Here is a 26,378-nt window from a genome sequence, read left to right as displayed (position 1 = left end):
TTCATTAAATGCCAAAGCTAGATATTACATCTTGGTTACAATGTTTTCTCCAAATAACCCCTACAGTAGACAGGCCCTATTTTAAGAGCGCTATGCCTTAAGTGCAGCGCTATGTGATACGTCATATGTGCAAAGTCAGTGGGCATGGCCATGAAGTATTGTTATTTTTATGCAAGCATGCGCAAATAGGCGTTAAGTTTAAATCAGCGAAACTGTGCACACAAAATGCTAATGGTATGGGTCAAGTGCAATTCAATTCTGAGGTTCTTCTCCAGTTATTGCACGTCTGCCTCCCATTTCATTTCTTGTCAAGCAATGTTTATCTGAATGAAGACAGCACATTTATAAGAATTTGGTAGTATAAATGGGCTGTATGCAATTCATCACCTACTATTATTTGTTCCCTGTGCTGCTGACCACATTGTTAATTGTTTTGAAATGTATATTTGTTATATGTTTCTTTGTTTAATGTTTTATTTTTCATTTTGGTACAGCGTCCTTGAGCGTTGGAAAGGCGCCATACAAAATAAATATATTATCATTTTATTATTGATCTACTGTCACAAATCATTGTTAGTATTTAAAGTTATCAAAAGCCCTTTAATACATCTGCTGGTTGAAAACCTAAACTGCAAACTCAGGAAATTATTTTACACTTTGACCATTAGCGTGAGATTAGACGTGCTTCTCAGACATTTTAGAGCAATTACCTATTTCTCAGGAAAATAGCAAATCCCACAGTTTGTGTGCATACACCCACAGACGGCGCAAACACTTCTGAAAATCACATAAGATGTAGTGCATGTGCAACATGTGATCATGAAAATACAGCCCACTGTAGCTGTAATTATAATAATTTCATAATTAGTTTTACACATACACCCACATAAAAAGCAAGTCAAACTAACAGAGCATGAGGTCAACATTCTCTTATCCATTTTCTTCCTTCTCTCTTTCTCCTTCTTCTTTACATTATTTCCAGTATGTATCACTCTACCTTTCTCTTCCCCCCTCTTCATCCTTCTCTGTCCTCTAAAATGATGGAGAAATACCAGCCAAGCCATGACGGACACATTTTTTCCTTTTACCACCCCGTAACCCCTGTTGTGAATTCTCATTTTGTCCTCTCCATCCAGTGGTGTCCCTCCTCTCTAATTGGCTAACTCCCCCTCTTTCATGATGCTTTGGAGCATCAGCACAGGTCATTGTCTGAGTCTTAAGTATTGCAGTGGTATAAAAGTCCATGCTTGACTGACATATGGTAATAATTGGAGGCAGTCTAAAACAACATGAAGGAAGATCCCCAGAGGTCAAGCCTGTCTGGTCTCCTTGAGGTGGTAACTCCCACAACCAGACCACATCTGGAAGGAGAATACATCTTTGTGGGTTTGTGTTGGGGAATTTAACAACTCATCATCTCGCTGTTGTCAATCCAGAATAAAATTATAGTATTTGTTGTCTCTCCAATTGTAATTCTTCAAAAAAGTTATCTTTTCTTCTGTTTTCGAATGATTTATGTGAACTGAATGCACAAAAAACATAACAGGTGAAATCTGCCATAACGCAGTTACAGGTAACAAAAGAAATGCTGCCATGGCAACCAAACCAGTAGAAACACAAGGGAATGGCATTGGCTTTGCTGATGGGAAGAAAAGGTTGGATGAACATAGACACACACATGTTCACATACTAATGGAAATGATTATTCAAATCCACCCTTATTTCCTCCTCTTCTTGTCATTGTGGCTGTTAACAGGAAAACTTTGACCTTCAAAGTATTAAATCATCAATCACATTTTGAATATGCGGGATGGAGAATGAGATTAGAAAAATCTAGCAGAGGGGAAGATTTTCAGTGAATAATGACTTTGTTCCTCATACAAAGTTATCGTATGACTTCAGAAGACTTGGAATTCAATGTACAAGATGTATAGACTACTTTCATGGTGCTTTAGTGATTTTTCTTTTTTCTTTTTGCAGCTTGACAGACGTGGTAACTACAAACCATTGTAGTATGGGAAATAGGAGTGTGTACATTCTTCAAAATCCTTTTCTTTTGTTTTTCACAGATAAAATAATAACATAAGGGTTTTGAACAAAATGAAAGTCACTGAATGTAGTAGGAATTACAATTTTTGTGTGAGCTACTCATTTACATTTCATCACTTTATCTTTGCATTTAAGTTGCAACTATTGTTCACAGTTTCCTTAAAATGCTTAAAGAGCAGCTCAATAGCAAGTCCTGAGGTACATCCTGGTCCTCAGACTCCCCTGACAACACAAATGGTATAATGGGGGTCCAGGTCTGTGGTTCAGTGAAGCTGCCTGGTGTCAAAGCCTATTGCAACCTCTTATTATAAACAGACATGAATGTTAGTGTGTCTGATTGAATCAAATCACGGTGGTCCACACAGTCTTTCTCTTTCTTCTTTTGTAGTGAACGACAACAATAGGACAAGTCAAAAGGAATATTTCACTTCCTCCTCAGAGCAATTAAAAGTCTTGGAGAGGACAGAGACTTGAGGGACACCAGAATGGTCACGTCACTCCATTTTACTGTCACTGAACCAGTGCAAGTGTAGTGTTTAAAAAGATACACTGAACTGCAGTTGACTAGAGTTTCTATAAAGTCTTGTATGAAGTATTTCAGTCTATTCAGTGATAGTTCTATTCTCAATGCAAAGCCATTATGACTTCAGAAAAATGTAATGCATAAATCATATGGACCACTTTTATGATACTTTAATGGTTCTTTTTATCCCCACATCTTATTCACTTTCATTATATGTAAAAAAAAATATATATATTATTGTGTGCCGCAGAAAAAAGAAAGTCATACGTGTTTGGCATCAGGACAAGTCAATTATGACAGAATTGAGCAAATTAAAGACCACATAAAATCATTTTACATTTACATTTTACATCTCACAGCGCTAGGAGATCACTTGCTCTGCACCGCTGCCAATCCTACCATCCACCTTGCGAGTATGACGCTCGGCTTTCATAGGAATGAATTGAAAACGCTCTCAGCTTCGCTCACAATGCACCAGTGGTAACGTAGGGTCAGACTGGATGAATTTGCTAATGCTAGCTGCCTTGCTAACAATTAGGTTACGTCAGACACCGGATTGATTCCATCCGCACCGCAAGACTTCATGACAGCGGTTGCGCCCTCTCTTCGTCTCTAGTGAAGAGCGCGACAGAACAGTGATGTGGACAACAGCTCTGATCTTTCTGCGCTGTAATCTTGAATATTGTTCTCTAGCAACAAACATGCATAATTTCTACCCTGTCCCGCTCCGCACGCATTGCCTCTTTTTCCTACATGTGTGTAGACATGAAGCGCTGCACGAGTTAACGTGGTTTCAAAGCACCTTCACGTTTTTCCCTTCTAAATGTATCTTTATTAATCAGCATGTTACAAGACTTTAATAATAAACTAATCGAATAAACAAATCGATTTCTGTTCTAATTTTGTGAAAATGTATTAGATGTCTGGAATGGATACGGAAAGACTAAAATTACTAGTTGGTAGACTAGCCTCAAAATTTTTAAATTTTTTAAAAACTTTTTCTACATTTTCTCTCAGGACACCCACATTCAGCATCATTCCACAGTCACAAGGGCTTCTATGCCCCATACTTGGGTATCTGAATCCAAAGAAATATACAAAATATTTAATTTTGATGTAAAAATATTCTAACAAATACTGGACTGCTGTCACTGTGCTTCAGAACAAACAGATGATCTTTTAACATTAATTTTCAATTGATAAACGGTAAAAGATGGTAAAATTGTTAAAAGATCCTGCAGACCCCACTGCTTTGGCCGTCTCTGTATCCCCTGTGCAGTTTTGTAGAGACTATTTTCATATTCGAACAATATGAAAAACATTATCGTGATAACAATTTTGGCCATATCGCTCAGCCCTAGGCTCGTCCCTATTTTTTAAATAAGCAATAGCTTACACTGCAGTCGTGAACCATGATTTACTTCTTGATATTGCTAGTCAAAAGCAGGTGGTATTGGGGGAAGGGGACACTTTCATTTGAGAGAGTATTTTATTGGAGAAAAAAAAATGTATATACCCCTTAGTGCAAGCTGAGTCATCAATATTCTTGGTCTGTATTGCCAGAAGAGTGTGACTACATTTTGAATATGTACTCTATATCTGCTTAAAGACAGGTTTGCCAACTTTTAAACATAGCACATAAATGGCCTCAAATGTAGGCCATTAGGGTCTTTATAATGGGATAGGAATAAGTATTTTAACATAAAATGACACACTTCATCTTCAAACCAAGGAAGTTGGGAAATACTGTATATATTAGGATATGTTCTGTCTGTCTGACACGTTTCCATCCTTTCCATCACAGTCACAATACACAATCTGCACATAAACAGAGAATCTTTGTCCAACATCCATGTTGAATACTAACTGTCTGTTTCTCACAGTGACAAGTGAGAAAAAGATTTACCCTTTTTCCAATAGCTGCTGTCCAACAGTAATAGAAAAATGTTTTGATACTCTGCATGAGTTTATGCATTAGGTTACACTCAAGGAAAAAAACACATCCAACTTGCTGACAGTGCAACCATTTATACAGACCGGATAACCTTTGGTTCTGGGGCATTTTGAAAACAAGGCAGCCTTCTACACTCTTGACACTATAAATGTCTTTGAAGCCGACAGTGTTTCAGAGATGAGTAGCTGCAGACAGAAAATGGAACACAAAGGGAGTGAAAGTGTCAGGAACAAGTGAATGTGAATGCTGATTAGTGAGAAGAGAGAATGATGAAGCCACTAAAACACTGTCTGAAGCTGAGTGTTACGAGACATGCATGGATGGGTTGAGTGTTGTGAATATGGCTGTGCTTGGCATGTTGTACAAGAAAAGATAAGGAAAACTAATGACTAAAAAATATCTCTGTCTGCAGAGAAAGAACATTTGTACATTACAGACAATAACAGCTAAATATTGTGTGATATGAAAAGATAATCCAAATGGAAATGTTTTCCTTCAGCTCTGACACTGCTTAACATGCCATGTAGATGATCATGATCATTAAATTGCCCAAGTTTATTTGTCAGGTCTTAAGTGACTGAGCCTTACAACTTATATTTTCATGAAACCTCAAAATGGCCAATTATGGCATCGGCAGCAGTCATCTTGCTCACGACTGCTCACGACATCCAGCACAATATGACATGTAGGCCTGTCACGATTATTAAATAACCGTCTGATCGCGGTTATTTGATTATTGTGCACTTTAAATTCCAATCACATTTTAATGTCCAAATAAGGATATTTTAAGTGAATATATAAATACCATCAACAGTGCATTTGTGTGTCATTCAGTTTAACTCAGTGTCACTGACTGAGCTGCACCGTGGTTGTCAACCAGAGCAGCTCCTGTCCAGAAGAGCATCAAAGCACTTCTCAAGTGCTCTGAGTGGCGTTTCATCAGCAGAGGCTTGCCACAAAATCCCTTGAAAATATAAATGAACAAATATAAACTTTGATAGTGAACGCAAAGCGCTCCAGTTTCACTTTAAACGATCGTGTAATGGCAAATGTTCCTGTTCATAATGGTTTCATACACGCAGTGTTAATGGCAGTGACACAGAGGATGAGACATAAGCTTACTTTATATCTGTGGAGTGATAAAATTAAGAAAGGAAATCTTTTTTGCTTCATGAGCAATAAGGGCTCCTAGGTTTAGTCAAAGAGCATTCAAATAATGTTTGAAAGTGAAGAAATTATGACAAAAATATTTTACTGTTGCATAATCCATCCATCCATCCATCCATCCATCCATCCATCGTCAACCGCTTATCCTGTGTACAGGGTCGCGGGGGGCTGGAGCCTATCCCAGCTAACATTGGGCGAAAGACGGGGGACACCCTGGACAGGTCGCCAGTCCATCGCAGGGCCCTGTTGCATAATATAAAGTAATATTATATAATGCAAATATAATAAAAATATATATTTTTCATTAAAATCTATTTTAATAAGTTCCAAAAACTACAGTGTAAATGTAAAACTGACCAAAACTAAAGTAGACTAAAAAGAGAGGCATATTTTAAGTATTTCTAAATATTTTGAGATTTAAAACATTATTTTCATGTCATTCATATAGTTTTAAAGAAATCATATATCCCTATTTTATTATTTGATTTATATATTTGAGGTAAAATATGTAAAAAATAAATAAATAAAAAAATACTTAAGGTGTATAAAGCACAATTACACCTTAAGAAATATGAAAATTGACAATTAATCGGCATAGCCCTAAAACAGACAATTCATCGTCATAATCGCAATTATTTGTTTGACAATTAATCGTCTGCAAATTCCATAATTGTTACAGCCGTGACATGTTTCATAAATTAGGAGTATGACCCCATGTTTCCAGGCAAAGATGATGGTTTTCTCAAAATGATCATATCTCCTACCATATACACACCCACAACTGTAACCCATGCACTCAGGACACATCTAAATAGCTGTGAACCAGACCTCACCCAAAATGAATGTCATCATGGGAGTATTTTCACAATCTTTGAGGGGTTTTCATGTTAGACATCTCCACTGGGATTAGAGGGTTATATACCTAAGACTGTCTGACTAATCAAAATGTACAATATATTCTCCATAATTTTGCTGAGATTAAACCTTGAATATTGTAAAGATTTGCAAACGCTTTTTTAGCTATTAAGTTTCCTAAAGACGGTGCTTGTTGTTTGCGCCTGCTCATGGTTTTATGACTTGAGTAAGAGAGTGCTAAAACTAAGATATTTTAAAAGCATCTCTTATTTAAACATTAGCAAAAACTGACAATAAAGTCTTGTTCACACCTAGATAGATCAATATAACGATAACTTTAATGATAACTATATTAACGTTCATACCAATGGACGATAATGTTCTGCTTATTCTAAGCGCACGCTGCAGTTATGTTCACAGTCAAGAACTGTTACTGCTCTACATTTCGCAAAGAAATCAAAAGAAAAACAGCTGCATACAACTTCAAAAGACAATGTTGTTGACATTAAGGCTGGATAACTGAGGTCATTTTATGGTTTAATGCCTTTTATTAATCTCTGTTAATACTTGAAGAAAAATGTGGAAAAAACTTTGCCGGTTTTTGAGAAGGAGTTTCAATTTCGTGTGTAATGATTAGTGGCGATCCTGTGCTGGAATGTGTTATTTTGAAGATGAGTGCACATTGTGGCTCAAGCCCTTTAAAGCTGGATGGATTTTGATTGGCTGTCAATGTTTTTATTGTTCAACTGCTGGAAAAAATTTTTAAAGTGAAAACACAAAAAAGTGAAAGTGATCCCAACTATATCTTTCCTCTGTGTTGTTATTGTTAAAGTTGTGGAGTGGACTCTTTCAGTTAGAATGATTTTTAAAACTTTCTGGTTCTAGTTATCATTACAGTTATCATTCTTGGTGTGAACGGGTCTTAAGTTTGTCATTTCGATTAATTTCTGTGATTGAGTTCTTTTGAATTGTCAGTTTTAAAAAATGTGGGTTCATTGAAACATGTTTTCACTCAGCAATGTTCATAGACCTGGAAGTCTCCCCATGAGATTTTACTTACTAATACCCTGGCATCATGGCCCATTCTGCTTAGTTACTGACAAACTTCATCTGATAGCTTCTGATAGCATGCTGTGAAACCAGGAAGTTCTCACATTCACATAACCAATGATGAGCATGAATTGGAGGTTGCATTTGTCCTCTAAGACTAATTTGTTTACTTCATTGAAGGTGATGTTTAGGGTTAGGGTTTGGGTTATGGCATATGGTTAATATGCATTCCTGCTCAGCTCTCACTATATTACATAATTTACAATTGAAAACAATTTGCTTTATGACCGGCTTTTGGTGCCCCTCTGTGGACATTTCACCAAGAAACTCACATGTGCTCAAGAACACTTCCAACTTTGGCCACTGGGGGCAGTAGTTTGAATTTCGGTAAGCACAGGCTGATTTCGTCTGAAGAACTTTCATCCGAATGTCTCCAAAATCACACTGAGATCAGTGTGACTCTATACCATGGTGCATAATCATATGCATATACAAGGCATTCGAAGATACTTGGAAAAAATACCAGGATACGTGTCCAAAAAAACACTGTTTTGCTATGGTACCATGTTCAAAAACCACCAGGTAACCAGTGAATTGGCAAATTTAATTAGCTTTTCTTCTTCTTCTTCTTTTTGTGACAGAAAGAGGAAGACAGAGAAGAGAAGGTAAGAGAGGAGAGAGTGGTTGTAGCAGAGCAGGGTCTCTATATTTAGCAGTTCTACTGCTGTCACCTCCGCTCTCCTCTCACTGTGACAGTTTAGATCTAGCACAGCAGCACAGGATGCTGGGATACACCACCACCTCATCACAATAAGACAGCATCTGCTGCACCCTTGCATCATATACAAACATGTTTGCTCTAAAATAAGATCACACATTTTAGAATAGTCAGAGTGCCAATTCAAAACTATTATCTGCAAGACTTCAACTCCATAATTAAGTTAATACAGCACATGACAACAGCACCCCTTTGGCAATAACAAAAACAAAATAGAACACAGAACAAAGAACAGGCCTCCCCTTCCAAGCCCATGCCTGTCTATGTCCCATGCAATAGTTTCTAAGTGATTCTTATGAAGCTGAAATTCAATGTAGGGTCAGTAGGTTTAGTTTATTACTCTGCCAAGAGCTCCATTAGAGAAAGCCTCATGGGTACAGCCTAGAATAATGCATTCTAGATGAATCCCATCTCTTTTGGTTTTTAATACCATTTTGATACGTCGCTGTGGTTTCGCTTACAAAACAAGAGCTTGACTGAACTTGCAGTTGCAGCTAAAAATGGAAAACTTCAGTGTTACCTGAAGATAAACACATTTTTCAGTTGGATCAGGGAAAATTGATACAAGACGGCACTGAGAGAGACTGCGGGTCTGAGAAACACACATATACACACACACAGAAACACACAGACACAAACCACAGGTGAGTCAGTCCTAACTGATTGGCACCCAGTATAAAGGTATGGTCTCTGTGTAGCTGTTAGTTAGCATCTCTAGAGTGGGACTGAGAGAGGCAGTGTCTCAACTTCTGTCTATGCAGTTCTCCTAGGCATATCTCGGCAAGTTGGAGAACGTTCATCTTTCAGAGACATTGATTGCTTAGGGACTCTCTCTCACACGTGCTTTCTCGTATGTGTGTATATTGTGAAAGGCAAGCACTTAGTGAAGTCTCTAGTGTGGCAATTGACCCAGTTAGAGCCCAGGTACAGACACCATAAAGAATAAAACTAATCATGTCATGAGTATTGAGGGTAAAATAACACAGGTAAGTCTTTTTTTTTTTCTCTCTCTCTCTCTCTTTCCATCTTTCTTTCTTTCTTTCTTTCAAGATGCTCATGAAATTCTGGTCCTTTTTTGCCCTGAAATCAAAAGAAACCAATATTTTGTATATAGAATACGAGCCTATTTTTATGGCCATTGAGATGTTTTTCAATGTGATATGGTAATGGCAGCTATTTTTAAAATTAGATCCCTTGTAAAATAACCGAACAGTGAAAGTGAAACTACATTAGATGCCCTACGATATTAAGAAATGTAGGGTAAAATTGTTTTGAAATCATATTGGTCCTAAATGTAGGCTTTGTTTTCATTATGCAATTTGTTAATATTTATTTGAACTGATTTTGTGCTAAATATGATCACTCTTTGAGAATCACCCTTTTCTTTCCCTTTCCTTTGCCCTCTAAATATCTTCACTGTTTTCTCTTTCTATCTTCCAGCTACACAAAAAGAGTTGCTTGGTGCCAAACCCATTTACAGTACATAAAATCTACTGAAGGAGACAATCATTAAAAGGACAAAACAATTGAGGCCTGGGTAGCTCAGCGAGTAAAGACGCTGACTACCACCCCTGGAGCTCATGAGTTCGAATCCCAGGGCATGCTGAGTGACTCCAGCCAGGTCTCCTAAGCAAACAATTTGGCCAAGTTGCTAGGGAGGGTAGAGTCACATGAGATAACCTCCTCGTGGTCGCCATAATGTGGTTTGCTCTTGGTGGGGCATGTGGTGACGTGTGTGGATTCCGCAGTGGATGGCGTGAAGCGCGCTATGTGTCTGTGGTAATGTGCTCAACACGTTATAAGAGTTTACTTACCTGCTGTTCGTTTCATACCTGTGTTTAGATTACCTCACCTGTAGTGTTCCACCTCTCATCCCTTTCCTTGTCAATAAACCCTGTGATTGAGTCCATCCCTCTGTCTCTGAGAGTTCCTACTTTGACAGAAGAACAGACCACCTAAATGGACTCAGCAGGTATTCCACCAACACTGACGAGCTCAGTCACTAGGATCATGGAGTGTTCATGGAACTGTTCTGACAGGATCTTCTTCTTCTGGAATATTCAACTGAGTTTTATGAACTCGCTGCTTCAACCCCTATATCGGACACATACCTCAGAAAAATGTATGGAATAGGACTAAACTTTCACAGACCTACAACTTCTCCAGAGGTGGAGAACCTTTCCTTTGCATATTATGTTTGAGCCACACTGGCCATCCATTACCCCTCACCATAATAGACATGCGGGAAAGAGGAGGCCACTCCCATCCCCCCTAAGGTAACTCCTATCCTAACAATCTCCCCTTACACTGTGGGTTATGGTGGGAACCCCGTGCCACCACCGCCAGCTGCTCCGAAAACCACAAAGCTTACCTCTGTGTTTTCTGCACTATCTTCTAAAGTGAGGAGAAGACGTGCCCCTACTACCCATTTGCTGCCAGTGTTCAAGACCATGGAGGTCGTTCCCCAGTCGCTGCCAGTGCTCATGACCACGGTGGTCATTCCCCAGTCACTGCCAGTGCTCACGATCATGGAGGTCATTCTCCAGTTGCTGCCAGTGCTCACATCCACGGAGGTTGTTCTCCAGTCACTGCCAATGCTCTCGACCACGGAGGTCAATTCCCCATCACTAACGGCTCCAAGCCTTCCACGGCTCCTTGCTCCAAGCCTCCCTCAGCTCTGCCTTCCATGGCTCCACCCCTCAAGCTGCCCACGGCTCTGTCTTCTTTGGCTCCACATCTCAGGCATCTCCTGGCTGAGCCTCCCACAGCTCCGCCTTTCAAAGCTCTGCCCTTCGAGCCGCCAATGGCTCCGCCTTCCTTGGCTCTGCCCCTCAGGCATCTCCTGCCTCAACCTCCCACAGCTCCACCCTTCGAGCCTTCCATGGCTCCTCCTTCCTTCGTCGAGCTTCCCTTGGCTCCACCTGTGTTTGGATTACCTCACCTGTTTGTTTCACCTCTCATCCATTTCCTTGTCAATAAACCCTGAGATTGAGACCATCCCTCTGCCTCTGAGAGTTTGTACTTTGACAGTAACAAGCAATAATAAGAGGAATTTGTTCACTTTTTCCCATAAAGTGAGGACAAATAACCCTGAAAATGACCTGCTCCTGTTTTTTTGGTCACAACCTCAGCCTCTGGCACCCTCAGATAGGGTGTTATTAGAACTTGTTTGAAGTTTAAAAAAAGCCCCCACCACAGACAACCAGGGTCAAGTCAAAAGTGGCTGCTGGAAAATTTAGGTAGATCATGTACCCTATGTTGTTCAAAAAGCATGTACTAATACACAACATTACTCATAGGTCAATTTTGTAGTTATGTCAAGGAGTACATTTATAAGGTACAAAAACAGACCAACCAGGTTTGCTTTACCACCATTTAATCCATAAAGTAACTAAGCAAGTAAACAGGGTGGTACGTCAAAGATAAATATATCCTTAATCTGCTCTTGATAACTATCTTACCAGAGTATTTTGTGCGATAGCTGAAGCACACCCATGCATACACATTAAATTGCACACAAGCCATATTCTTAGAGTAACTTATACTAACATAAATTAAACATTAGTTGGGTCTATGTGTGTAAAATGAGCAATGAGCGCACTGTCCATCTGAGAATCTACTGATGTCATATAAATTAAAACGATGTGCCAAAACAACACCCATGGCACCATTTTCATACAAACACACACATGCACAGCATTCTTTCCAGGGTTTTCCAAACCACTCCAGTAATATGATATGCATAAATATACCCATAAATCCATCGTTGTGTCCAAAAAACAAGGCGTTGTGTGAGGGTTCATATGCAAACAGATGAACTTAGCTTGTCATGTGACTTCAAAAGTCCTCTGGGCTACCTTTTAGCATGTAAATCCCAGGCTTGCAGAGATACATGGGAAAGAGGGGATTCAAAAAGAGAAGAAGGGTGTGTGTGTGTGTGTGTGTGTGTGTGTGTGTGTGTGTGTGTGTGTGTGTGTGTGTGTGAGAGAGAGAGAGAGAGAGAGAGAGAGAGAGAGAGGGAGAGAGACAGAGAGAGAGGATAAAGGGTAAATGTACTACACCATAGTTGGCCCCATAAAGTAAAAAATAAACTGGGAGTGAGAGACTGCAGGAGAAAGAGAAAAAAACAAGAGAGGAAAGATAGAGGACAGCCTGAACTTTTATGATAATTTATGTAATAAGTCATGTCTGATGCAGAACCAGATGATTTATCTTGGCTTCCAGGGATGTGCTTCTTTTCTGGACTGTCTTTAATGTGTAAGGGCATAAGAAGAAACCAGTATCTCTTCTCTCAACTCACCGACACCACTATAGGCAGCCAAGTCCTCCCTCAGAGGAGAAAACTGACTCTTGCCTGGCAGAGTGCCCTGCCCTCCGTACATACACTTACTGAAGAGGACAAATCAGATCAGAAAAAGGGAGATCTTGGTGAACTGCAGACGATGTGCGTGCGTGGGTGCGTATATGTGTGTAAAAAGCTTTGTGCATGTATTAGTTTCTAACTTGAGCATTATACCTGAATTCCCCCAGGGAGGATCCTTTGAAAGGTAATGTATTTTCTTTGCCCTGTTTTTCTTAAAAAGGAGCTTAAGCTAAATTGATTAATCACACACCATGCAAGAAATGACATGTTTTCTAAAGAAGTTATTTATATGATCTAATGCTTTAGCATTAAAGTTCACAAAAAAAAATGAAAATTCTGTCATTGTTTACTCTGAGGCTAACACTCTAAATGTCTCTAAACATTTATTTTTGTGTCAAGAATAAAGAAAGTCATAAGAGTTTAGAACAACATGAGGGTGAATAAATTCTGACAGATTTTTTCATTTTGAGTGAACTACAGAACAACTGTAGTTTAAAACAGCACATTGCAGCAGCTAAGAGCTTATGACCTCATGACATAAACAGTCTTCGCTCACATTTATGTAGCTGAGAGGAACATATTCAGGATGTCCCGTTTCGCTCAAAGAGTTGCCACAGGCCATAAAAGCCACTAATTATGGCCAAAGCCTGGCTTTTGGTTAGCCATCATAATGATTTTCTAATGACACAGCCCAAGTACAAAACCAAAACAGGATCCCACTAAGCTTGAAGGCGTTTGTGGGATAGCACAGAATGTTTGGTGAGTGCAAGCCCTCAACAAATGTAGCCTTTTTCGCAAGGAATATGTTTTGAGAGTTTAGTAAAAGCTGTTGGGCCAAGGAAAAATGATGACCCAACCAAAGTGCTTCTACTATATTCATGCAAGTCAGACTAGTTTTATTTTTCTTTTTTTTTTTAATTCCTTTTTTGCACTGTGATATTTTGATATACTCTAGACAACTCTCAGATCATATTTTGTCATATCACAAAGTTGGAATATCCCCTTCAGCGCATGCATATACTGTAGTATGTTCTCCCATGTATATCTTGGCACACAAGAGTGGTCAATGTCTAAATTGATTGACAGACGTACACTTGGAAGTAAAGGTCCTGGGAAACCAACCAGGCCAATATTAGCAAAGTCATATACTGTATCGTTCTTCTTAGGAAATACTATAAACATTTTAAGTTTCAACCAATGGTTCAAAAATGAGTCCGGTCAGCAGGGAAAACAACAAAATGGAACTAATCACATAATCATGCATAGTTAGGATAGAAGAATAAACAGACTTATCAACTTTTATAAATGAGGAGAAAGTGCTTTCCATATCTTTTGTTGTTGACATCAAAGGCCAAGTCAAAATCATTTTAACAAAATCTTTCTGTCACTTGGTAGAAGCTAGCCAAATAGACAGATACCAATATGGACAGGTTGTGTGTCATGCCATCATGCTCAAATACCATGAACAAAAATGTAGTTAATGGTAAAATTAAAAATGGTTAATGTTTGATTAAAATAAATGTTTGTTTACTTATGTATGCTTAACAGTTTTGGCACTGTGTTGGTTTGTAAATTGACGTGTAATATAAAATATTTAGAAAAACCGGTTGAGAAGCACTGCTCAATCTGGGAATAAAATTATGATGAACCTGCACAGTTATAAAGGAGAAATCAAGGATGCATAGTCCTGGAAAATCATCTACCAAAACAAGAATATTCAGGGGGAAAAAATAAAGATAGTACAAGGAATCCCAAGGGAAATACTCTTTCAGAACTAAAAACTAATTACATTGCTTAGCCAACCAAGAGCCATATGAAAACCCCAACATGAAATCCAATTCCCTTCGCATGGGTTAAACTCACAGTCACACAGTGACGAGCAAATGTTAAATTCAGGTCCTTACTGGTAGCCAGACAGCATCTCAAGGAGCGTTCAAAAAAACAATTAAAGTAGCACAATAACGGGCAATAGAAGGGAAATTAGTTCAGGCAGCAGACTGTGAAAACTCGCCGAATTAGAAAGGTGAAACAGACAGGTAACCTAAGAAGGGAAGCAGCTTGCTCAGCACTTTACCAGCAAAAACTGAAGGCCCACTGTTTATTGAAGGCCTGGGCCTTTTATTGAAAACTAATAACCTAGCACAGGAATAGTTCACTCAGAAATTAAAATTCTGTCATAAATTATTCACCCTCATGTCATTCAAATTTTTTCCTATGTGTCTTTCTTTCTTCCAAAGAACACAAACTTAGCTATTTATTTAGCAGAATGTCCTACTCTTACTCCAACCTAGTTTCATAGAATGAACATTACAGTAACTACATTTTTGTGAACTGACACTAGAGGCCCTACAAAAACAGTTTTATTCACTTTCACACAAATCAGGACTACAAATGTTGATTGTGACTTTATAAACATTTTTTTGCTCTATTACTCACACACTACTACTGTTATGATCTCTAAATGCATAATTTATAAAACGAGACATTTTAATGCTTGTATTACAGACCCACTTACATTTACAACACACTTATTCCTATATTATTAGCTTCTGCGGTAGCTAACCTGATAGAGGGTTGGAGCAACCAGCTGACACAAGACACGGAAGTCATAAAAGCAACATGAAATGAGGTGGTTGCTTCAGAAAATTTTATTTTCAACACTTTCGGTTAGGTTTAAGCTAACATTTTAGGTTAGGGAGGTATGTTTTACTAATTAAAACCTAATATCTAATATTCTACTATCTCATATTCACCTTAAAATCCTTGTTTGATTATGACACCTTTTCACTTGCTTTTGCCACCCCCTACTGGACATTTCACTGGGAACTACAGCAAAATATGTAATGAAGTACATAATTTCCTTTTGCATAACTTTTGCCATGGTCATGTAATGTTCATGAGATCAAACTGTCTTTTCCACACAATGAAGGTGAATGGTGACCACCATAAAATCTTACATTTCAGTCACAAAAAGCTATTATGGTGCTTTTGAGTCCTTTCTGGAGCTTGAAAAGTGAAAACACTGGTCCCCATCCACTTTCATTATATGGAAGAGAGCAGCTTAGACATTCTGCTAAACTTTTCCTTTGTTTCAGTTTCACTGAACAAAGTAAGTACTATGGGTTTGGAACGGCGTGAAGGTGAGTAAAGGATGCCAGCATTTTTATTTTTGTGTTAGTAAGGAATGAAACCGTTATGATAACTGGATCGGTATCGGGTCCGATACTGACGTTTTTACCATGATCTGGTATTGGTCCGACCAGCACGATCCAAATCCGATACCACATGTTGGTCATTGATGTTACTATCAAGCTCAAAGAATGACATAACCTTTAAATCACCATTAAAGTAGTCCATATAACTTAATTTTATTCAGGCTCTTGCAGTCATCCAAAAGCTTTGTGAATAGCAAAAGACTGTGTTTAATAATAAATACACAGTCAGCATGCACAGCTAAGTCTCTGGCACCACGCTTTACAAAGACTCGTAAAGCACTACTTAGCACAATATGTGGTCGCTCCACACAAACTCCATCACAGATGAAGATAATAATTATTATTATTATTATTATTATTTTACTATACATTGGTAATACAGTTCAGTTGTAATTTCTTAAGGATTTTATTTAAAAAGTCTGGCGCTGAGCACTCGGAAGTCTGTGTTTGAGTGTTTGTAGGCTAATTCACAGTAGTGTCATACGCTTCTCATTCAACATCTGGTAAAATGCTTGTCCGGTGCCATTCTCAATGCATGTTATATGCTGACCGAACTATTGATCAAACTGGGTTCCAAAAAATTAAAGTGTGATTGAAAATTACATTGATATACTAATAAAACTAAATTGAAATAAATAAATAACAGAGAGAAAGAGAGAGATCTGAAAACATTTACAAGTCCAGATGCAAGTTAAAATGTATAAAGAGAAATGGCATCGTTCCATCCCTATTAACAATCATTTAAGCCCAAATGTATAGTAATATATAAGCAACAAAACAAAAACACTATGAGATTTGGGTTTCCTTGGGAACAATAAGTAAAAAAAAATTATAATAATGCCTTTTCCCATGCAGTCTATATAAATTCCATGTATTTATTTATAGATTTGTTTATTATTCTGCATGCAAGCAGGGGCTCTCACAGAAGAAGTCTCCAGCAGAGGCTGTGAGCATCCATAGAGCAACAGTGTCAAAGTCAGATAAAGCCAGACGTTAGAGATGTGTCCTACCTTTGAAGGGCAGGAAGACTCGTGGAGCAGAGGCGGGTGGAAGGGAAGACAAAGGGCTGCTGTGGACAGAGACAGCTGAGAACACAGAGACCAGAAGGCTCCGCAGTAGCACCAAAGTCCCTGCACCCCGCATGATCGCTTTATCCAAAGAGCCACAAGGGATTTCTTCGGACCTGCACGGGGTAGAGAGGAGAATGCGGGTGAGGGTCAACATTAGGCACAAATATGAATGTGCTGAAAGAGTTTAATCATTGCATTCATAGTCGTTACAGAGAGTCTGCTGTCATCAATTTTATACGTTTATTTACTGTCATGTTGTTATGATCTTTGCACCTGAAACCTTAATTTTCTGTTGCACGTGCTTTCGCGCTGTCTACAACCGTTTTCCCCCCTCTTCTCAAATCTAATTAAATAAGACAGGTCCGTCATCAGCACACTGTGATAAGTTGCCTGCTAAAGATGTAACTGGCATAAATTCAGTTATCAGAAGCAGTGTAATTTCCATTTTAAGCAGTCGATAAATCATTAAGAATATTTATTCTGTTTTCAGTCGCGCGCAATGGACTCATCCTCTTCAAAAATGAATAATAAAGTAGCCTATATAAATCTGCGTTTTTCACAGCTGCACTAAAAAATAAAACAGATCTAAAAACAATAAATATATAAATAAATGAATTAAACAAATAGCTTAAATAAATAATAACAATAATAACTCAATTAAATTAATTAAATAATAAAAGAAATGTACAAAAAAATTCTGCGAATAACAGCTGTGCTGTGAAACATCAGATCTTCTGCTAAACAAGTGTTTGCTTCATGTCTAGCAAAGGAGGCATGTTGTGTATATATTGGTGGAGGAATTTAATTTGATTATTTGCAGGATGGCAAGTTTTTAAATATATATATATATATTTGCCATCCTGCAAATAATCAAATTAAATATATATATATATATATATATATATATATATATATATATATATATATATATATATATATATATATATATATATATATATATAAACTGGAATAAACAGAGACCTCACCTACAAGACGTCCGTCACAAGCGATCCTGTCTGTTCCAATGTGCAAATCATTTGCAATCCAGTCAAAAACAATCTATCCAATCTGTCAAAAGTAAAGCGTCCGTCATTCAGTGAATGCACATGTCCACAAAGTAGTCGCTCCTTTAAAGTAATTTCTCTAGCTCTGACTCCGTATTAGCTTTAACGAAGTGTCCGTATACTTCTCTGTGTGAGTTTTTAAACGCGTCTCATATGTTTTTGTCCAAGCAGAAGCAGTGTTGTGTGGTGCGCTCTTCAGGTCCACTGACTGTCTGTGTCTGCTACTGAAGTAGTCTGGCAGGTGGATGAAGCGCTGTGACTCCCCCTGGGCGGAGACTTACCTTAAAAGTAACACCCATTTATGTTTTGCATGCATTTAGACATTGTGAATACATACAGCGAAATCAAAACACAAACACACGATATATTCGCAATGGTAGCGCAGTTATTTTCAGTAACTATACTGGCACGAGATCATCACGCGCAAACATGCGCACGACTCGCTCGCGCTTTTTCCTGCTCGCGCTCTATCTGCTGTCACCCTGGGCAACGCCCACGCGATACATGCGCTCACTACAGTAGCGTACTGTTATTATGAGATAAAAGGCAACATTTTCAGTGCATTGATCTGAAAAGAAAAACTGTGTCTTTAATTATAATTCTATCTATATTTTGGTTGGATTGCTACTTCAGGTCCAATATAAAATCTGGGTCCTAAAGCAAAAACATTTGACAAATGCTTTATAGCATAGATGCTAATCTATTGCATTCTGACTGATCAGCATGGAAATACAATTATAATAGAATTGCATTGTTAAAAAGGAGACATCAGGGATGTAGTCCTGGAACATAGGCTAAAATAGGCCAAAGAGTCCTACTATCCTTTTACTTTTTTAACAGTTACAGAAAATATCTCCATATAATTAAACTAAACTGAAAGTTGTTCTAACGTAATTTTTAAAATGTTGCTGATTAATATAGCAAATGAGAATCTCTGAAATAAATACTGAGGCTGTATGTTGAGAATTTATGCTTATTAGTTATATATAGCCTGTGCAAGAATATCAAAGATTCCCATTAGCTACATTCATCTGCAACATTTAAAAAGTTCAGTATCTAAAAATCTCATTTTTGACATTGCACGCATTGATCAGAAAAATGTGCCATATATACAGTAACATAGCAGTAATTAGTGATGTGGTGATTGTTGTGATTTAGTGAGAGAGTTGTGTAATACTGAATCCATGACAGCATATTATTTATTCAAACCTTTCTCTCTTCTGTTCTTTTACTGTTGTGCAAGATTTCCCAATTTATAACAGCAAGCAAATATAATGGTATTTTATGCAATTATTTTGTTGGAGATAATGGCATGTTACAGCCGAACACATGAGGATTATGTAAGATTTGCTGTGGTGTAGATGCAGCGGTGCTAATTTTTGGAGATTTGAAATATATTTTAATGCAACATGACCTCTCAAAGTCCCTCTGTACAATTTCACATCAGCATAGTTAGAGCACTGGAGTCAGAAGTGCAGTGGGGATGTTGAATAAATGTTGTGTACAAGGATTTGTGCAAAAAGGCACAGTTTGATTTTTGACCATGTTTGCGCAAAACATGTCCAAAGTGGTGCCAGTCAGGACCATTTGTAATGTATGGATGAATTGCAAAACCCACACCATCCTCAACAGAAATACACAAGCGTTTCCTTAAAAATAGTCCCTGAATTACATGTTCTTCTGTTTTCTTTTACGATTTAATGTTGAGTTTGCAACAAATTCCCTTGAGGAAAAAGACTATGAGAGATTTATTTCAGTGAGGGGGGTTAGTGTTGCATTGCTCAGCTGACCCAATATTACATGTTATATGCAATGTGTCCCTTTGTAATTTGTATCTTATTGTTTTGACTGGCCTGGTTTATCAAAACCAACATTTCTTTCTCAAATATCATGTTATTCTTGTTATTTTTGCTTCTGTCTCCTAAACTAATAAACTACACAATATGGCATTACATTCATCCAATTACAAAAGTTATTAGATCTGCATTATAATGAACCTTTTATGTAATTACAAATAAAAGTCTATATATGAATCAAGCAAACAATGAAATACATGGGCTGAAGTTTATATCAGTCGAATAGCTCTTTCAATGATATCTGATAAATCTAAGGTTTCTCTTTGAAGCTGGAAGCTTTCTCTCCCTCTCGCTGATGAAGCCAGTGAAGAAGCACAAATGAAGATAGGGAGATAAGATAGAGAGATTTCTTTCTCTCAACACCTGACTGTCTGCAAGCGAAGCATGTCATTCTGTGAGTGTGTATTTACACACAAAGGGAAACAGACAGAATTCTGAAGTCTTAATAACCAAAATTACTAACTGTGCCTGTGTTTCAAAAGCTTTGGCAATGGAAACCATATGTTGCAACTAATTTTTATTTTGATAATCGATTAATTTAATGATTATTAGCATGATCATTCGACTATTCATCAATTATTGCAACAATTAATAATTAGCTCTTAATCGATTATTCTGCTTGTGCCCTGACTTAAAAGGTTGTATTGAACGTGCTTACTAACAATAAAGAAGACAAAATCATCTTTACCTCTAAATGACGTTCTATGACTTAAAGGGGAAAAACTACTTTTTATTAAGTTTAATTCAGTAAAGAAATTCACTGCAAAAAAATCCTATTGTTATCAAGTGTTTTTGTTTTGTTTTCCATTTTGGTCTAAAAATCCTTAAAACAAGACACATTTACTTGAGAAGCAACATAAGAGATATTTAGGCTTGCTGTGTATCTTAAATATATAGTAAGTATATATACTTAGTATATATACTTAATATACTTATATTCAAATTGTATTCTCTAAAAGTAATTCTAAATATCTTATATGCTGCTTCTCTGGTGAATGCATATTTTTTAAAGGATTTTTAGATATTTTAAAATATTTGTATTTTTAATATTATATTAAAATTCTCAGATAACAATTTTTTCTTCCACAGTACAACTGATAAAGTAAATGTATGTTGTTTTAAAGGAGTTTTCTGAAAACAAGACAAAACAAAAACAAATCAAAAATGTATTTTGTATAATGGGGCGAAGATTCTCTCACCTGTTCACTACAATCCAGGGGTGGACTGGGAAGAGAAATCAGCCTGGGATTTTACATAGAAACTCGCTTCGGCATATCACGGCACCATTTTGCATAACGCAGCAGCTCATTTCAGCTTAGTCCCGGTTCTCCCGCCCCTGATCAGCATCAAAGTGTGACGGCCCACCGGGAAAATGCCCGGTATGCCAGATTACCAATCCAGCCCTGTTTCAATCCATCTTTAACTCACAAAAAAAAAAAAACTCTCTTGCATTAATAAAGCAAAATTGGTGTACTGCCAATTTTATTCAGAATAAGAAATGCACAGTGACATATATTATGTATCAATAAATCACAAGCCATCACGTTATAATCTAGCTGCATTAAGTGTGCACGCTCAAGGGATGAACATCCCCGTGACAGAGTGTGCATCAGCCTGGTTCAGTTGCAATCCCCCACCTTAGATCGGTACATTCGTGCATCTCATAGAAGAGGTGCTGACCGCACAGAGAAATGTAGACGCTGCCGATAACATCGACTAATCGTTTCAGCCCTAGTTGCAAACAACAATATCCTCGAATATGAAATATGAATACTGTAAGTGAGAGCACGTGAGCCGTGCTAACAATTGGCTCAAGCAGTAAGATAACAGGTGTGAGCCAGGATGACAATGACACAGCAACGCAGAATGGCCTTTGTTTTTCAAACCAAGCCAAGGCAATTACCACTCTCAGCTCAGTAAAGCATCTCATTATCTCTGCATCAGCAGTCAGTCAAAGCTCATGAGTGTGAGGATATTCCAATCATTTTCATATGATTTTGTGCTGATGCATAGAACTGAGATGGAGAAGTATTAATGATGGTGGATTACGTTTGATGGATCTGTAGTTTATTCAATAAAGACAGATTATTTATGCATTAGATTTAGTATGATCCAAACCAGTCAAAGTTGTTAAAGGAAATCTTCGGCAGAAATTAAAATTCCATCATTCCTCCAAACCTTATGACTTCATTCTTCCGTGGAGGACAAAAGGAGATGCTAGGAACTGACAATCTCAGTCCCTATTGACTTTTATTGCGTCTCCTAAAAGAAAGAAAGAAAGGTTTACGTATTTGGAACAACAAACAGAGTTTGACAACATGACGGTGAGTAAATGCTAACATCATTTCTATTTTGGGTGAACCTTTAAAGGAATAGTTCACCCAAAAATGAAACATTCTCTCATTATTCACTCAACCCATCACATCATTCCTCTGCAGAACACATATGAAGATTTTTAAAAGAATATCTTTTTGGTCTATACAATACAAGTGAATGGTGGTCGAAACTTTAAAGTTCCAAAGTGTACATACAGTAAAGGCAGCATTATGTGGTTAAATCCACGTCCTCAGAAGTAATATGATAGGTGTGTGTGAGAAACAGATCAATATTTAAGTCCTTGTTTACTATATCTTCCCACCTTTGACCAGCGCCGGCCAGTAGGTGGCTATAAGCAGGAAGAATGTGAATCACCAAAAAACTAAAGAAGGAGAATGTGAAGTGACAGTGCAGATTTATAATAAAAAAGGACTTCAATATTGATCTGTTTCTCACCCACACCTATTATATTGTGGATTTAACCATTATGGAGTCATATGGATTACTTTTTGTAAAGATCTCCTCCAAGGGATGACACTTGACGCAGTGGCTCAAAGGTGAGGGTCTTTATTACTAACAATAACAATCACAATAACAATAACAACGTGCAAGGAGCACTCTTTAAACAGCCAGCTTAATGACACAGCATAGTAACTCTCATGTCACTCTCTTCCCCCGTGGAGGCCCTCTGGCTGACTTTTATGCCGCTCTCCCCGTGCTCACTGAAATTAGAGACAGGTGTTAGACATAATTTAGCTCAGGTGCAAGCGCCCTTACCGCTTTTCTCTCCCGGACGGGCGCTTGACCACGCCCCGCTGCCACATACCCCCACCGCCCGACTCAGGTCGGGGCGTCATCCGGCCTGTCTACCACTCCCCCCCATTTCTGGAGAGGAAGTCGGCGACAGCCATCTGCACCCCCGGTCTGTGGACCACCTTGAATTTAAAAGCCTGGAGGGCCAGATACCAACGGGTGATCCGGGCGTTAGTGTCTTTCATGCGATGGAGCCACTGCAGTGGGGTGTGATCCGAGCAGAGGGTGAAGGCCCGCCCCAGCAGGTAGTAACGGATGGTGAGGACCGCCCACTTGATGGCCAAACACTCCTTTTCCACGGTGCTGTACTTAGTCTCCCTTAAGGAGAGCTTACGGCTAATGTACAGCACCGGGCGCTCCTCCCCCTCCACCACCTGCAAGAGTACGGCCCCCAGCCCTCTGTCTGAAGCATCCGTCTGCAAAATAAAAGGGAGAGAGAAGTCAGGTGCATGAAGAAGCGGCCCCCCACAAAGTGCGGCTTTAACCTGCATAAACGCCTGTTGACACTGCTCCGACCATTGAACCGGATCTGGAGCCCCCTTTTTAGTGAGGTCAGTCAGCGGGCTGGTGACGTCCGAATAATTAGGCACAAACCTTCTATAATAGCCAGCCAGCCCCAGGAACTGCCTCACCCCCTTTTTGGTCTTAGGTCTAGGGCAAGTCGCAATCGCCGCGGTCTTATCAATTTGGGGACGCACCTGGCCATGACCCAAGTGGAACTCCAGATACCGTACCTCCACACGCCCAATCGCGCACTTCTTAGGGTTTGCTGTGAGCCCCGCCCGCCGCAGCGATCTTAGGACGGCCCACAGATGCGGCGTACGCGGTGTGTGGTCTGAGGATCCGATCCATGAGGCGCTGAAACGTGGCCGGAGCCCCAAACAAACTGAAAGGAAGCGTCACAAATTGGTGTAATCCAAACGGTGTAGTGAAGGTTGTTTTCTCACGGGACATTGGTGTCAAGGGGATCTGCCAATAACTCTTTGTTAAATCCAAGGTCAAATAAAATCGAGCAGTACCTAACCGATCGAGCAGTTCATCAACACGGGGCATTGGGTACGCGTCAAATTTAGACACCGCGTTGACTTTTCTGTAATCCACACAGAATCGAACAGACCCATCACTCTTGGGAACAAGAACAACCGGGCTGGACCAATCACTGTGGGATTCCTCTATTACGCCCATATCAAGCATCGCATCTAATTCCTCCCGTACTATTTTCTTTTTATGTTCGGGTAAGCGATAGGGGCCGGCTCGGTCTCGATGTGGTGCTGTATGATATCTGTACGGCCCGGTAGAGGGGAAAACACATCCGCAAATTCCTTTTGTAATTCAGAAACCTCTGTGAGTTGACGCGGTGAGAGGTGGTCTCCACAAGTAACCGGAGTGTTAAGATTGTAGTTTTTGTTTACCTCCGGTCCGAGCTCCGCCCTCTCTGGAACTACCGTGGCCAACATCACAGAGGCCGCCTCCTCCCTCCACAATTTCAGGAGGTTGAGGTGATAAATTTGACGTGCGCCCCCTCTATCGGTACGTTTAACTTCATAATCGAGATCCCCTACTCGTAGTGTGACCTCAAAGGGTCCTTGCCACTTGGCGAGTAATTTAGAGCTTGATGTTGGGAGTAATACGAGTACCTTATCTCCCGGTGCAAATTCCCATAGCCGAGCACCCCTGTCATACAGCCGGCGTTGGCGTTCTTGAGCTTGGAGCAAATTCTCCTGTGTTAGTCGCACCAGTGTGTGGAGTTTTGCTCTAAGTTCGAGAATGAACTGAATTTCATTTTTGCTATTAGAAGGTCCCTCCTCCCAAGCTTCGCGGATGACGTCAAGGACACCGCGGGGGCGTCGCCCGTACAGCAGCTCAAACGGGGAGAACCCTGTGGAGGCTTGTGGGACCTCTCGTACTGCAAACAACAGGGGGTCTAGCCACTTATCCCAATTTCTAGCGTCATCGTGTACGAATTTCCGAATCATGTTCTTGAGCGTTTTATTAAATCGTTCCACTAGGCCATCAGTCTGCGGATGGTAAACGCTAGTGCGAATCGATTTAATGCCCAAGAGCTCGTAAAGTTCGCGAAGTGTTCGTGACATAAATGTCGTACCTTGATCGGTGAGGATTTCTTTCGGAATCCCCACCCGGGAGATTATCTTGAAGAGTGCCCCTGCAACACTACGTGCGGAGATGTTGCTCAAAGGCACTGCTTCCGGATATTGCGTCGCATAATCCACTAGGACTAACACGAAGTGATGTCCGCGAGCTGACCGTTCTAATGGCCCGACGAGGTCCATCCCAATTCTTTCGAAGGGGACCTCGATTAATGGTAGAGGGTGCAATGGCGCTTTTGGGGTGGCCGGTGGGTTTACCAGCTGACATTCACGGCACGCCGCACACCACCTGCGGACGTCACCGCCAATGCCCGGCCAATAGAAACGGGCTATTAGAAGAAGAAGTGTTTTCCGTTCCCCTAGGTGACCGGCCATAGGATTATAGTGAGCTGCCTGGAAAACCGTTTCCCGGCGGCTCTGTGGAATCAATAATTGTGTTACTTCCTCCTTTGTTTGAGCATCCTGCGTCACTCTATATAACCGATCTCTAATCATGGCAAAATATGGGTATGCAATGGTGATGCCCGGCCGGAGCTGTTGACCATCAATTACTCTCACTTGGTCAAGAGCATGTTTAAGGGTTTCGTCCCGCGACTGCTCTAGAGGGAAGTCCCCCTCAGGGAATTCCCTGAAAGGAGGGGCGGCCACCTCGCCCCTTCCCTCGTCATTCCGAGCAGCCGAGGACGGCCCCGGCTCCGCCTCCCCTGCCAAAGCATCGCACACCGCACATCTCTTTATGCAGGACCCATCCGCACAAATACCCTCTATAATATCTTTAAAATTCGGCCAATCAGTACCCAAGATTAGCGGATGGGTGAGGCGGGAACTAACCGCTGCCTCCACACTATGGTTTTTTCCCCTGAATTTAATCGCCAAAGTCACTATGGGATACTTGTGAACATCCCCATGCACACACCTCACCCTCACCAGTTTAGCTAAACCCAAAGCCCCGGGTTGAACCAAGCATTGGTGGATGGTGGTCTGATTGCAGCCGGTATCCAGCAAAGCTTGGTAAATACCCCCCCTGATCCTTACCGGAATCCGGTATGCTCCAGCCCGATAGGGGGCAGCCTGCGGGACGTCGGAGACCCGCACCACCATCCCCACCTCCATCAGCGGACACTGATCCCGGAAGTGGTCCGGGTCTCCGCACCTCCAACAGGCCGGCCCAGGCGTTGCAGCCGCACTTGTGCTGGC

General features: G+C 39.8%; 1 protein-coding gene across 3 annotated transcripts in view; it reads right to left on the bottom strand.

The window, feature by feature from the left end:
• Positions 1 to 18,297, bottom strand: part of LOC127654105 (semaphorin-3F-like) — a 68,945-nt gene extending 50,648 nt beyond the window's left edge. For 2 of the 3 annotated variants that reach the window (XM_052141098.1, XM_052141100.1), the window contains exons 1-2: positions 18,011 to 18,297; positions 16,965 to 17,137 (exon numbers count right to left, since the gene is read on the bottom strand). In XM_052141098.1, coding sequence (XP_051997058.1) covers positions 16,965 to 17,097 — 133 coding nt within the window. In that variant the 5' untranslated portion in view covers positions 17,098 to 17,137; positions 18,011 to 18,297. Of the gene's footprint in view, positions 1 to 16,964; positions 17,138 to 18,005 lie in introns of all 3 variants that reach the window. The other variant, XM_052141099.1, reaches the window with a different exon arrangement.
• Positions 18,298 to 26,378: the final 8,081 nt, after the last annotated feature.

Source organism: Xyrauchen texanus, chromosome 13 (genome assembly GCF_025860055.1).
Source record: "Xyrauchen texanus isolate HMW12.3.18 chromosome 13, RBS_HiC_50CHRs, whole genome shotgun sequence".
Taxonomy (NCBI): domain Eukaryota; kingdom Metazoa; phylum Chordata; class Actinopteri; order Cypriniformes; family Catostomidae; genus Xyrauchen; species Xyrauchen texanus.
Note: the sequence above shows the minus strand (reverse complement) of the source record. Positions and strands in the feature narration are given on the sequence as shown.